The sequence below is a fragment of the Anolis carolinensis genome, chromosome 3 (genome assembly GCF_035594765.1).
Source record: "Anolis carolinensis isolate JA03-04 chromosome 3, rAnoCar3.1.pri, whole genome shotgun sequence".
Lineage (NCBI taxonomy): Eukaryota > Metazoa > Chordata > Lepidosauria > Squamata > Dactyloidae > Anolis > Anolis carolinensis.
Genome location: NC_085843.1, coordinates 267,677,633 through 267,693,120, shown reverse-complemented (window position 1 = coordinate 267,693,120; position 15,488 = coordinate 267,677,633). Strand labels below are relative to the sequence as shown.

General features: G+C 38.9%; 1 protein-coding gene across 1 annotated transcript in view; it reads right to left on the bottom strand.

Moving 5' to 3' along the window:
- LOC100555258 (multiple epidermal growth factor-like domains protein 6) overlaps positions 1 to 15,488 on the bottom strand; it is a 264,856-nt gene that overhangs the window by 98,726 nt on the left and 150,642 nt on the right. Inside the window, 1 exon segment of the mRNA XM_062976742.1 lies at positions 6,221 to 6,343. Coding sequence (XP_062832812.1) covers positions 6,221 to 6,343 — 123 coding nt within the window.

Sequence of the window (15,488 nt, the reverse complement as noted above, 5' to 3'; positions counted from 1 at the left end):
ACTGAAATTGTCCACATGGGTGGCTGAGATAGTGACACATTTGTTTTCTGATCATTCAGTGTACACAGACTTTTTTTTCTTACCTTCAACATACATAATTTTGTGTTTAGTCTTGGGCCCCATTCTACAAGATATTTCATTATGTACATGCAAATATTTTAAAATCCAAAATATCTTGAGATCCCAAACAATTTTGGTCCTAAACACTTTTGGTAGGGGGACTCAGCCTGTGTCAGTCACAGAAAAACTCCAATGAGGTAATTTGATGTCATGGTACATGTCCCTTGCCCTCTGCTTCTCATATAGACCATGCAGATAAACATTTCTCTATAGCTTTTGACTTCATATGAGCTTTTTAAGTAACTTTGGCATGTCCTGATTTCAGATCCACGGGGCTTCCCATCGGTCTTCAGTTGGTAATGTGCATAGCATTGACACTGGTAATGGTCTTCACTGATCTGCAGGCACTCATGTTCACAGCCTTCGACATAAAGGTTACTACTATTTTCATCTTTGCCTACTTTTAGCTACATGTGTTTACTCATATTTCATTTCTTTGTAAACTGCTTTGAGAACCAATCTTTGGATGGGAGGGGGATACAGGGAATAAATAAGAACACTGGGCAATTTCCCAATAGTGTAACCCTATGTTGTTATGCAAACATTGCCCCCCCCCCAACTGTTGCTAACCCTTAGGTTACTGCAATAGTAAATTCTTTGAATCCTAAATCATTATAACACTATGCTGTATTGTATGGTGAACAAAATATTCAGGAACTTTAAAAGACATTTGGGGTGTAAAGGCAAATAAAAGTTGCAATGATTCAGTGGGAATTTATGATGCCTTTTTTTTAGTAAATCAGCTTGTAGAAACAAATGGGATAATGATGCTGCTCTCCAAAATTTAACACAAGGGCTACTGGCAGGACAGCATCCAACATCTGTGCAATTAAAAATAAAAGCCTACAGCCAAGTAGTATAAGAATATAGTATATACAAATTAATGTGTCTCCCAATGTAAGTTTAGAAATGTGGGCCAATTAATGGGCTTCCCAATTAAAGGAAGTGAAATTCCATTCTAAAGAATAAAGTTTTCTTCCCAACATGTGTCTTTTGACCCAAGGTGACTTCATTATTCTCCCCTCGTACCCTTTTCCACCTGCAGACGAGACCCACTGGCTCTAAGGAAAGTCCCTGAGGGAGTGCACATTCTCCAGATGCCAATACTGTCTGCAACACTATACAATCTCTTTTGTGAATGCATTTTGGTTTTCAACAGTTTCCTGACAAGTGAGAGCTTTGCTTCTTAACAACTTGGATGTTTGAGCCTGCTGATTCTAAAGATATATCCATCAACATGTATCACCTATCAATAACAAAATTGATTTTTAAAAGCATAAAAGGCAAGAAAGGGGCCTGACAACATGCTGGTGTTGGTGCACTGGGTTCCTTATTAACGTAAAATATTTATATCTCACCCTTCTTTCAAAATGCACAAAAAGGTTCCAAAGAGTAAAACCGCATACATCAACATAACACATAATAATAAGGAAGAAATCCTGTTACCACATCTACAGTTTATTACATTCCCTAATAGACAATTTTGTATAATATATAGCCTGGGCTTTAATGTATCTTTTGCTAGTTTACATACTTAACTTTTTAGTTTTACTAACAGACTTTTTGTTGTTGTGTCTCCTTTCTAATACACAGAGTTTTGTGCTTTTTCCCTGGAAGATACTTTTGGTAAGCATTGCTTGTCTGGAGAGATAAGGTTGCTGTAAGTTGAAGCCAAATAGCAACAACAACAACAACAACAACGCATTAGTTTGCCGGTTGGTCCACAAACTTCAAATTAGTTGCACTGTTGTTAACTGTGAGTTGAATGTTTTCTTCCTTATCTCTAACATTAAACAAGTGTTCATTTTATTGTTAAGCTGGAAATGTACATGCCTGGTTTAGTATTCTTGATTTTGTGTATTGCCTGAATGGAAAAATAATAATTGGTAGTATTTTCAATGTAAAAAAAAATCACTTCACAACAGTTTCTGCAAGGTGTCCCATTGGGTTTTCATAGCTGTGCTGGGCTTTGAATCCTGGTCTCAGGAGTAAAATAGTACCATCCTAGCTGTTATGTACACATTTATCAAGCCACAAAGTAAACATTTCTTAAAACCTTCTCCTACCTCCTCAAGGTTGCTTGCCATCAAGTCAATACAATGGTAGCTCTAAGAATGGCAAAACAAGTCATTTGGTCTGTTTCCCAAGTGCCTCCAGTTTCAGCATAAAGACAAAGAAATCCAAAAGAATTGATTCAACAGATGCCATCCATATGAAACCGTACGGGTTTTCACATTTTAAACAGCAAAAAACAAAATCAATGGGGAATGGAACAAGAATTTCTCTTGTGTCAACAGGCAGATTTACATAACATTTTAATCCTTTATACAGAACTTGGCAACAGTAATTGGAGCTCTATGCCCTATTGCTCTGCTATCTCAATAAAAGCATCTATTTACTGTCATTTTTCCCAGTGTGACAAAAAGACAGATCTCTATAAATGTAGGAATGTTATTTTAAAAATACCAGGTTCTGATAATTTGCAAACCCCCTTCTTTTAAAAATCATTTATATTCTGCCTTTTCAAAATGTTCAGGGTTTTAAGAAATAATACATATGTATATGCCGGAGATTACAATATGAGACAGGAGTACAAAAAAAATTAAAACAAGAATTACCAAATGTGAACAGCTTCCCTGTAATATTAATGAACAGGAGAGCCAGAGCCAGGTATCCCCTTCATAGATGACAATGATACGTTCTAAATTCATGAATAATCAATTCCAGCCAGTAGGCTAAAACATTAATAGATAGAAGAAAATGCTGCAAAGCCACAAAGACCAGGAATTCACAGCTAGTATAATAATAACTCCATCTTGACTTGTGGTGCCCAGACCTGCACATGGCATTCCAGCAGAATAGAGTGCTGTAACTACTTTGCTTGATCTGGGCACCATAGTCCTATTGATATGGGCTAGAATTGTGTTGGCTTTTTAAGCTGCTGACTTGTGTTCAGCTTGTGGTCTACAAACATTCCTAAATCTTTTTCATAAATAAAGCTGTTCAGTCTGGTGACACCCAATTATTTGAGTGGTTAGTGGGGGAAATGGTATCAAATAGTCTCAAAAGGACCTTATCCATGTGCCAGGATATCACATTAACAAAGAAAAGGGGTGATGGTTTATAGCAGTGGTTTTCACCCTGTGGGTCCCCAGGTTGTGGGTCCTACAACTCCCAGAAATTCCAGCCAATTTACCAGCTGTTAGGATTTCTGGGAGTTGAAGGCCAAAACATCTGGGGACCCACAGGTTGAGAACCACTGTCTTATAGGAATAACTTTTTCTTGCTTCTTTATCATACTAGAACCTGGAGTCATCTGCTAATGCAGATCAAGGAAAGTGCTTCTTCACATACTATATAGTTAAAATGTGGATTTTGGTACAATGACATGTAGTGGTGTGTCTAACTTAGCTGTCTTAAAGAATATCAGACATATTCCGATAATCTCCAGACTACCAGAGGCAGATTGTCTTCATATACCTACCACTACGGGGCACAAACCAAAGATGCTGTTACATTTATCCCCTGCTGGTAGACTTCCCATAGGCATCCTGTTGACCACACAGTAAACAGACTGCTAACACAGCTAAACTTTTGATTTCAGACAGCACGGCTCTTCTTATGTTGCTATGATTTGTCCCATAATTAGATCCACAATGGTAATAGATACTCAGAGCCTGCATTATTGAAAAAAAACTTGTGCTTTCCATTTGCATCTCTGAGCTTAGAGGGTTGGGGCTATTTGGTTATCTTACAAGTAAAATAAAAAATAGAAAAAGGATGGAAGAGAAAGAATCTAGTATCAGCTTTACAACTGAGGATGCATCTACACTCTAGAATTAATGCAATTTAACTGCCATAATGCAATGATAAGGAATCTTGGTAGTTGTAGTCAATAAGGTTTTAAGGCCTTCTCTGCCAAAGACTACTAGTGTCTCACCAAACTATGTACAATTCCCATAATTCTATAGCATTGGGTCACAGCAGTTAAAGTGATTTCAACTGCATTTATTCTTTAGTGTATATTTTGGGTCCTTCCACACAGCCGTATAACCCAGAATGTCATGGCAGGTAATCCACAATATCTGCTTTGAACTGGATTATCCGAGTCCACACTGCCATATAATCCAGTTCAATGTGGATTTTATACAGCTGCATTTAAGGGGCCTTGGAGTCTTAAAAGACATGGCTTCTCCCTTTTTATGCTGTAGCAGACTGACATAGCTATTTAAAAAACATTATTGCAAAATAATAAAATATAAATAAAACACTATCCTTTCTAAGGGTAAGTCTGGCAATGCATCTTATTTTCTGCTTTTATGATTCTTAATCTTTTATTCTGTTTTGTGAGTTGTTATTTGAAAAAAATAGATAGGTATTTGATGATCAGGAAAAACAAACTCAGTTTTTTATTCTGATGGAAACAAAGAAGAATATCCTATCAGGTACCTTTAATATTATCCAGATACCTGGCAATATGGTCATTTATCCATCTCTTTCTATAAAATAAAGTGAAGAAGTGAAGATCGAGCTGAAAGTTACAGTAATCTGAAGGCACATTCCTACATCAAGTTCTCACTTGGGATGTGTAGGAACACTCACTTCATGATGGGGTGCCATCACTTTCTGAGTTCCTCTTCCCCCATCTGCCAAGTGATAACATGGAACAGGGGCAGATAAACACAAAATGTGATGACAACAACATAGCATGGTTTGAGTAGCAAGGCTTAGAACACAACAGGGCGAGAACATTAAAAAAGTGAAAACTATGCATATGAGTATTGTTGTTGGCAGCATCCCTGCAGTGAGACTTCCAAGGGTTTAGAAATATTTGTTGGACCATTTGGCTCTAGTCAGGGTAAGGGGGAATGAATGAGAGGAGTTAGGACAAGCTTATCATTCCTACAAGCTAGAAGTTTCCAAAACAGTATTGCAGTTTATTCGGCCAAACAAAAAAGGCAGAAAATCAGTATAAAGCAAAATATTAGAAAAACCAGACAAGGGAAGCAGGGAATTAGCATGTAAAGTCATGCTATAGTCCACATGTCTTGAGAAGCAGCAGAGAGGAGAGAACTGCAGATTCTCAGATTAGGTTTAACATGTATTACGGTAGATTTCACCTTCAGTGGCCCTTAGATTTGTAGAAATAACAGAAGCAACTTTAATTTGTCACTTTGAAAAAAACAAACAAAAAAACAGGAATTATCTCCTTCTTGAAAACACAGAACTGTCTGTATCCAATGCAGACAGTTCCAGCTGCACTTCTCATGTCTGTATCTCATATCACTTAAGAATTATGCCTAAAGAACAATGTATTTTGTAATTAGCTTCCCAGGGAAATATGCAACACTTACTCCCTTTAGGTTTTTAGAAGGGCCGTTAAGACACTTTTTGTTCTCCAAAATGGTTTGCTGGATCTTAAAGGTTTTTGTTTTACTTCTGGCTGTTTTATTGTGATATGGGTTTGGAGTCTTTAATATTTATGCCTTTAATATAATGGTACTGACCTGCCTTGAAGCCTCTAGCATGCAGAAAGGCAAATGATATATTTTGAAATTTAAAAACAAAATAAACATTGGATTTTGCTTACCAGAATCCAACTGCCCCATTTAAGAGGCACCGTTATTTGCATCCTGTGGGTAATATTTTGATTGACCAATTCACTCTTGTTGGAAAGGACAGAAGAGGCCACAGTGAACTTTCCAAGCAGAATAAATTGAGCAAGTCTATAATTAATGTCATATTCCTTTTGAATGCAGGCAGCCAATATCCTTCAAATATAGTTTCGCATTGAAGCAACTTTGATTTGACATCACCCTAAGAGTTATAAGCACCATGTCATGAAGTGCAGAAGCAGAGGAGGCTGTACTGAAGCTGCTTTCAGAATAATTTTAAAAGTCAGGGGGAAAGTTGACAACCTTCCAGACAACTTGACAACATAGTATTATACAGTCTTGTTTGGGGGGAAATGTGCTTTCTATAACCCTCCCCCCTCCAAAAAATTAAAAGTGTATTTCCTTCCTTCCTCTCATCCTCATTTTCTCTTGACAGCTCTCATTTCTTTAGAAAGTATAGCACAGGTGGTGTCACTCATGCTTACCTATGCAAGTGTGTCCATCAGCATGAAGTCTATGAGCAGCATCACATTCACAGTGGTAGGAATCTAAGATGTTCATGCAGGTGTGCTGGCAGCCTCCGTTCTTCACTGCACATTCATCAATATCTAGAAATGGGAGAAAATTAGGTGAAACTTGATAAAATACAAACCACTCTAGGAGAGCCTAGCTATGGTCCAAGCAGTGCATGCTTCTTATTTGTACATGTTCTATCCCAACACTAGACATAGTTTTTGCTCTCTATATTTTACATTTTCTTACTTCTCGGTTCATAGCCTACTATGTCCTGATTCCTTCAGGTCATACTGTTCTCCTATTTTCCATCATCTTTGAGCTCAGACTTTACTCCTCAACAGCAACTTATGAATTTAATTCCACAAGGGCAAGACCTTCTGCCTGCTTTGTGATCTTTTTTCTTCTATAAATCTTAGAGCTTTTATTTACTCTTGTCTTGGAGGCCCACAAAAAGCCACTGAAATTCAATAGCATTCTGATAACCCAAATACTCACAAGGATGACAAGTGCCCCTCCTAATGCTTGAATTTTGGTACTGGAGAACAGATCTATGGATATCACAGGCTGTTAAAAAGATGAATAACTGAGTCCTAGAACAAATGCAGCCTAAACTCTCTTTAGAAGCCAAGATGGCTAAACTGAGACTGCTGAAACTGTATGATGAGAAGACATGTCTCACTAGAAAAGAATACTTGAAAAGGTAGAAGGCAATAGCAAAAGATGCCCACATTTGGCTTAAGATAGACTGGCTTAATCAAGGAAGCTATAGCCCTGAGTCTGCAAGACCTAAGCAGAAATGTTGATGATAGGGTGAGGAGATCTCTTGTTCATGAGGTTGTCATAAGTCAAAGGCAATTTGATGGAAGCCATTTTTCTCATCCCTTGCAAAAATCTCACTCTGTGTGTGTGCTTGCTTTTTACACTAGGTCATGGCTCTGAAACAGATACTGTTGTTATACCTCAATTCAGCAGAATGCACTCAACCAAAGCCAAGTGCTTGATACTTCATTGGTCTTGCTTTGAGATGTACAAAGAAAAGGCTGAGTTGGTTTGTAATCAATATGGGTCTAGCAGTGAGTCAAACACCAACAAGTAATTGGATTAACTAGGTGGTATGAGATTGCTTCCTCCATCCCAAACCCATAACAAAAGTTCTTTCAGCCCTATGATTCCACAGTTCTTTCTAATCTTTCCCAGCCTCTTTTTAATTAGACACAAAGCTGTTCATTTCAACTGGAAGGCTTTTCTTTCCCAAATTGCAGTATGAGTACAAACAGTATAAATAATAACACAGTATTTGCAATATGTACAAACTCTCTCTCTCTCCTATCTTAAACTTCCAACCCCCATCAAACACACACAGGGTTACTACAACCTATACTATAGTCTCAGTACTGGCCACCACATCCCAATTACAGTAACACTTGTGGTTAGGTTTGAGGCACTGATCCTGTGATCACTTAAAATAATGCTGTATGACTTACAAATCCTTACACCTTCCAGTCTATACCTTCCTGTGTTCTTCATCCTGAAATGACATAACAGGAGCCTACCAAAGTCTTCATCCTGAAGTCACTTAGCTGAGTATATTAGAACATTTTCAATTTTAACTAAAGACCCATCTTCCTAAGTGAGAGGTTCTAGGTTTGATTGAAACATCATGTAGGCTGGAAGGTTATCAAATTTGGGACAACTGCCTGAAGCATGTTCTTATTTAAAAAAAAACAACTAAAAAGGTGGGATCAATGGCATAAATAAAGAAATTATGGAAAGCTTTTCTGAAACTTTTCACTGCTTAGAAGTAAAACATAAGCAGGTAATAGAATTTAAATACTTTGACAATTGTAATTCTGTTCCAAAGAAAACAGTTTTAAAAACTGTATGGAAAAAGCTAAGACATGGATGGCCAACAAGGTAACTCAGCAGTCCCATGTGATTCCTTGCCTGTCCATATGCATCTACCTTTGGTGCCACTGAATTTTAGAAGACTAATCAGTGGTGGATCAGCAGGTGTAAAAAAAACACCCCTATTTGACTTATTTGCTATCTGATGAGTACTTCTGAAAAAAACATGGAACATTAATCACCTTGTAAAGAAGGGGGTATAGTTTGTGTTAGTCTGCTGCAGAAAAAAAAGTTGAATATTAACAGTTTTGTTTGGCACAAGTTTTTGTGGACTCCAGCCTATTTCATCCTTGGAGTGTTGCTCAGTTGCCACTAGCACGTGGGTGAGGGACGACGTGGAAGAAAGTAAATGCAAAAGGATTGAATACTATTCATTATCTTAACAAGATCCCCATACCCGTATTGGATGGTAATGCAGACAATCTAACACCAATAAACAGATTAACAAAGTATTGATATGAAAAGCCCTACTATATCTAATATCCAGATGTTGTCCCTTTCTTTCTGTATTATGTGAAGTTGAGCCACCAGACCAAGTTCACACATGGATAGAAAATAGACAGTTGTTTTAAAAATAAAGCATTACCTTTCACTATTTACTTTTAAATTATCCTCTGCTTTATATCGCTCTCATTATTTCTATATTTTTGATCTTGTATTCATGTAATTCAAACCAACCTTAAAGTTTAGAATGCAAAATGAAGGGAGAAAGAAGAGAAACTTCTTAAAATAAGAATTTAAATAAATGAGATGTTCAACTTTCCCGGTCTTAATTCAAGGTTTTTACAAGGGCAGTTGATGTGGTATGTGTGTAAGCACTGGAAATTACTTGAGCTAATTTTAAAACCAGAATACAAGTCATTCTTTATCACTTGTGCGTCAGTCTTGTACTCAAATGTAATGTGTGGGGCTTTACACTAGACATTTCATTTTTGTTCAAGCAAGCCATCTGGAACCATTTTGGCATTAGTGGATGTTCTTTGAGATGTAAATAATAAACAGTACACATTCTCAGGCTCTCTTGCATTAACAAAGTTGAATAAAGTTTCTGTATTTGAAGACTGGCATTTATTATAGCAAGTTAGTCATCAAATGCCATTTTTTTTTCCAAGAACATATAACCATCATGTGCAAAATGAGGCTGTTCTTTTTCTGAAGTAAAAAGGTGACACTTTTGTTGCTTTGATTTTTTTTGAGGAAGCAGGTATGATTTTTTCCTCCTGTTTTATCCATGGATTAGTATATGGGTTTGCCATAAATTGAACTGAAATAATTGAAAACCACATGGGCACATCTGTTAGAAAAGGAACTCTTCTGCAGTATTGGGAGGGGGCCTGGAATCATAGACAACATGATACTTTTGAATAAGATTCCGTTTTGCTAATTCTGAATTTTTAAAATAACTTTTAGGACTATCACCGGAAGTTACTATTCCACGGTAGTTGTGTGATCATTGATAGCAGTTACATATCAGCTTGAACATCCTTGCTAATACAGGTTTTTGCAGCCAGCCACACAATTGTGTTGATTCGCTGATCCATGGCCCCTCACTTGTACATCTGCCTGAGCTTGTAAACCTACCTTCCCATACTTCTAGGTTTTTAAAAGCAATTTCACAATTCTGGGTATGATTAATACATTTTTAAAAGTATTTCTACAGATTAAAAAATTAAGATTTTAGGAATGGACAGCCCTATGGACTATTTTTTATTTACTCTGTCCCGTTAATCTATTGGTTCCCAACTTTTGGGCCTCCAGTGTTTTGGACTTCAACTCCCAGAAATCCCAGCCAGATTACCAGCTGTTTAGGAACTGTGCTAGCTGAAGTCCAAAACACTTGGAGGCCCAAAGATTGGGAACCACTGCTTTAATCTCACTCATTTCCAGAATGTGGTTTACCCAAGACCCTGGCTAAATTGTAAATTGTAAAGGCTGCAAAAGATTGTGAACCAAAATTAGATGGGCCCCCGGTGGTGCAGCGGTTTAAACTGCTGAGCTGCTGGACTTGCTGACCGAAAGGTTGGCGGTTCGAATCTGGGGAGCAGCATGAGCTCCCACTATTAGCCCCAGCTTCTGTCAACCTAGCAGTTTGAAAACATGCCAATGTGAATAGATCAATAGGTACTGCTCCGGTGGGAAGGTAATGGCACTCCATGCAGTCATGCTGACCACATGACCTAGGAGGTGCCTATAGACAATGCCGGCTCTTCGGCTTAGAAATGGAGATGAGCACCAACCCCCAGAGTAGGACATAACTAGACTTAATGTCAGGGAAAACCTTTACCTTTTACTAAAGTAGAATACATATCCATGTTGCATATGATTGTGAAAAACAGCACCAATAGTACAGTGTCTGGAGAACTAGTAGCTTAAAGTTTTAAGAGTCAAAACTGCAATCATATTTCCAACGACAAACTAAGTGAAGAAAATTAAACTGTCAAACAAATGAGGAAAGGCAAAACATCTATTTGATAAGCAAGCCTAGCTATGATATAAAAACAATTTCAAATTCCATTGCACCTAGCTAGCATTTTAGAGATGACATTAACAACCATAAAAACACACAAAAGAAGCCAATTCTTATGAACTGTCACTTAACAGGAAGTCAAACTGGGGGATTAAAAAAAGAAAGCAGATGATTCATGTGAGAGAACTTGTGATATTCGCACATGGGACTAAGGAAACATTACCTGTCTTCCGCATGCCAGCTCATAAAGAGAATTGCACATAATTAACTAAAGGAGCTTTCCTGTATTCAGAGTTGCAAACAAAAATCCAGCTGAACAAGAACCATGGAACAAATATCTGTACTACGTTTTGTACCACATTCCAATATTTCTCAATAAACTGGTGGCATAATATTTGGCATGTTGCTTTGTTTACTCAATAACAGCACTGGACCATCTGACACATAGAACATGTTTCCCTGACTCTGTTATCTTGTCATCACAAGTTTTGTACAAATTAGATTCCCTGAAATATATGTGGTCCCATTTCATGCATTATAAACAAATCTGAAGCAAGAAAAAGGCAGAAAATGGCATAGTCAACTTTTTAGGACTGAAACTGGCATGCCTCCATGACCAAAGTGACTAGGGGGTTTTGTGAGTTGCAGTCCAAAATGGACCTCTTGGTCTTGCTCCAGGTGTCTTGCTTTTTATGCCTGTTCCTGGGATTATTTGGAGCACTAATTCAGAAAATTGCATTGGATAGACCACATCAGCTGTAGTTTCTTAGATATGGTTATCACGGTTTTTAATGGGCTTTATTTCATATCAGGAGCATCTTGAGAAAGTGCAAGTCACTTCTGGTGTGAGATAATTGCCCATCTGTAAGGATGTTGCCCAGGGGATGCCTGGATGTTTGATGTTTTACCATCCTTGTGGGAGGTTTCTCTCATGTCCCCGCATGGGGAGCTAAAGTTGACAGGGGGAGCTCACCTGCTCTCCCCCGATTCGAACCACCAACCTATGAATCAGCAGTCCTGCTGGCACAAGGATTTAACCCATTGCACCACCAGGGGCTCCTTTTTATGGGTGAGCAGATAGGGAGTAGTAAATAGCATGTATTCTGTATCTCAAAAACTAGCGCTAATAGGGGGAAACTGGTGCCCTTTTTGGAACTGGCAGGTCAAATATACTCAGAAACAAGTCTAACATTTGAGGCACTGAAATATGTGTTGGCCAGTGTAATGACTCTATAGGCAACTGCTGTTTGCTCAAAGCCAGGAAGAGCAGCAATTAGGGATTTTAATTGGATGGCAGTGGGAAGAAGGAATAGGATTAAGCGCCGCACAAACCACAGCCCCAGTCGTGACTCTTTTGCCTTCAGGTCTTATAACCACATCCATGACAATTCAAAAATGCAGGCAGCTGGAGTGACACATATATCTATATGATATGCCATGTCTATATATGTACAACTCTTTACATAACTCACAATATTTTAGGGTTTCTTAGAGTTATTTTAGCCCCTATAATTTCAGGGCCAAAATTGAGCCCTTGGGAAAACTCCTTGTGATGTTACAAGAGTGATATTAAAAAGGGTCAGTCACCTGTGATGCTATTTCGGCATGACATTTTAAGCATCAAACACAGTTGTCTAGAGTATGCCATTCAAATATTACACACATTACAAAATCGCAAACCCAAGTTCCAGGCAGTGCTTTTGCCTTGAGATTTCTTTCTCATGCCCTGAGGGCTAGAGGATCAAATTTAGGTTCTGAGGATCTGTAGACTCTATAATATATTGTTGCTACAAAATCCAGTCCATTCTCCAGCTACTGGCAGCATTGCAGTAAAGATCTGGAGACATGGAGACACTGAGAGGTATGACTATAGCAAATGATATTGTTTGTACAAATGTAAATGTCCCACAGCTTTGACTGTACATGCCGTGATTTGACCACAGTCTAGTCTGCATCTGTTCTGTCTCTCTTTTTGACTTCTGAAATGCAAACATGAATTTTGTACATTGTATAGTTTGGATCTGTTTAATGCACTGAGCAAATGGGAATTAATTCACAGGGCCACATAGTACTAGCATGCATGAGAAGTCCTAAAGAACTGGCCTTATACATGCTTCCAAACATGTGGCTTTGTGTCACACCTGGTGCTGCTCATCACTTGAAACAATGGAAAATCCTGGAAAATATGCTTGCTCTGTTAATGGTAGGCAACATTCCAGTTTTGGGGATTGAAAGTGAGTCTTAACTCAGGGGTATTCTGCATTTTGCCACCACATTGTGCTGTTTCCCTTTACTTCCACCTGAACACCAACTCCCTTTCCCTCAATCAATCTCAATTTCAAATATTGCCATTTAGTTTTCTAGCACAGCAAGCCTGTCACCAAGTGCAACAAGCTTTCCCTTGAGATCTCTCCGTTAATAGCTTACTTTTGGCCAATGCTCTGGTTTTATAGTAAACAAACACACACAAACACATGCCCCAACCTACAAGTTAAGTTCTACAAAAGCAAGTGCTATAATTATTTGTGAATTGGGACTTCAATATCTTTCTCTCAGCAGGACCTGACAGCTTGAAAATACAGTTATGCTCAAGAAGAAACAGGAAAACTTCTGATCTTTTGAAAATCTCCGCATTTGGACAGCAGCTTAGGCAGATGTGTTCTTGCCAAGCTCAGTAGGAGCTAACCTCAGTTTAGCAGCTTTCGTTCCCACCATGCCATCACGCAGTAGGAAATAGATACAAGAGAGGCAAGCTCATGGAAATGCTTTTCTAATGTGAACTGCTGTCATCGAAGTCGAAATGCAGCTGCAACTAATGTGTCCTACTTCATGGATTACTCTGTGTCAATGTCATGTGTGTTTATAGAGCAATCTCAGGAAGCAGTTGTGTATGTCAGCTCCCTCATTCATGTTTACTGGAGGGAGACACTTGCTTCAAAATGAAGGGCTATTTCTGTACAATGATGTTCCCCAAGTGAGACCAGTAACAAAACCCAAAAGAAGGTTAGGGAAATCATGGTTTAGCTCCAAAGATTAGCTCTGAAGGTCTTGCCTCAGTGGTGCCCTCAAAGGCTGTTTATAATAACACGAGCTTACAAACATATTGAAACATAAATCGACGCCGTTTGCTGAGTTCCCAGACCATCTAAAGTGGAATAGAACAATGTATGATCCAGTCAACATTCACATTTTGTTTATTTTCTATTAAAATGGTAGTTAGTTGCCTTTCTAAAATGCTGAAGAGGTATCCAAAGATGCAAAACAAGTAAAACACAGCTGTCACAGATCAACAACACACAAGTGTGGCTTGCAAGTTATATTGAAAGCAGATCAGTCTTCTAATTTTATTTGCCCACCTCTGTACACATTCCAGCTTGTCAGTATCTCTTTTAAATTGTGGTGCAGAATTGGACACAGAATTCCAGATGAAGTCTAACCAAAGCAGAATAGAGAGGTACCATGACTTCCCTTGATCTAGACCGGGCATGGGCCAACTTTGGCCCTCCAGGTGTTCAACTCCAACAATTCCAAATAGCAGGAAAGCTGGCTGTGATTTCTGGGAGTTGAAGTCCAAAATACCTGGAGGACTGAGGTTTACCCATGCCTGATCTAGACACTATACTCCTTTTGATGCAGTCCAAAATCCCATTGGCTTTTTTAGCTGCTGCATCACACTGTTGGCTCATGTTCAACTTGTTGTCCACGGAGGTTCCAAGATCTTTTTCAGATGTACTGTGATTGAGCCAGGTGTCATCCATCCTGTATCTTTGCATTTCATTTTTTCTGCCTAAGTGAAGTATCCTACACTTTACCTTCTTGAAAATCATTTTGTTAGTTTTGGCTCAGCTCTCTAATCTGCTGAAATCATTTTGAACTCTGATCTTGTCTTCTGGAGTATTAGCTAGAAATGCCCTTTCTCCACTACTTTCCTTACCGCTACTTTGTGAAAATCAGCCTGGTCAGTTTCCTTATTTTAAGTCTAGCTCCTAGAAATCCTGGAAGACATGTCCCTCGCCACAGCTGCTTTTTTAATTAGCTTGGTACACAGACCTTAACTTCCACCCACCCTGCTATTTGCCAGAAAACATAGTGATCTATGTCTCAGCTGCGCTTCTGGATCTGCTTTTAATGCCAACTACCTACATGACAGATTTTTCTTCTTTTAAAACTTCACAAGATGATATTCTACCATTGCCTACTGTCATGGAGCCAAATCCCAGGGCTGGATTTCCAAGCCCTGAATCTGGCTTCATAACATAAAACAACCCTGCAAGCACCTGGCGGGAGAAGATAAAATGAGCCTGGGAACTCAGGGTTGAAAGTATAAACAATTATAATTGATGTAGTGTGTGGGAATGGTAGTAATGTGATCCGGAGGGTGGGGTTTGATGATGATATTTGCGTGTGCTATTACGTTGCATCAGAAGTGATAAAATTGAATGTATGTAAACATTAGGTCATTCTCGACTTTTCCAAAGTCATGTATTCTTCAATAAAGATTGGATTTGAGAGCAGCTATCTTTGATCTGCGTTCAGACTGATCCTTTGAAGTGAGCGTGACATTTAAGTCGAGAATCCCGTTCTCACCCTCCTGCGGAATTCGCAGTGAAGTGATAATGAGTGGAGAAGGAGATCAAAGCCCAAATGGAGCAGGGAGGCCTTTGCAAGGGGCCCGGCCGTTGGGAGAAGAGACGCTGCAAGCCATAGCTTCCTCTACGGGGTACCCCAGGCCGGACGGCGTGACCCAGAGGATTCCCAGGGGAGGAAGAGGCGTCTCTGCGGCTGCGGAAACCAGTTGGGGATCTGGAGGAAGCATGCCGGAGACCGTGGCCCTGCGGTTATCCATCCTGGAAACAAATTTATCC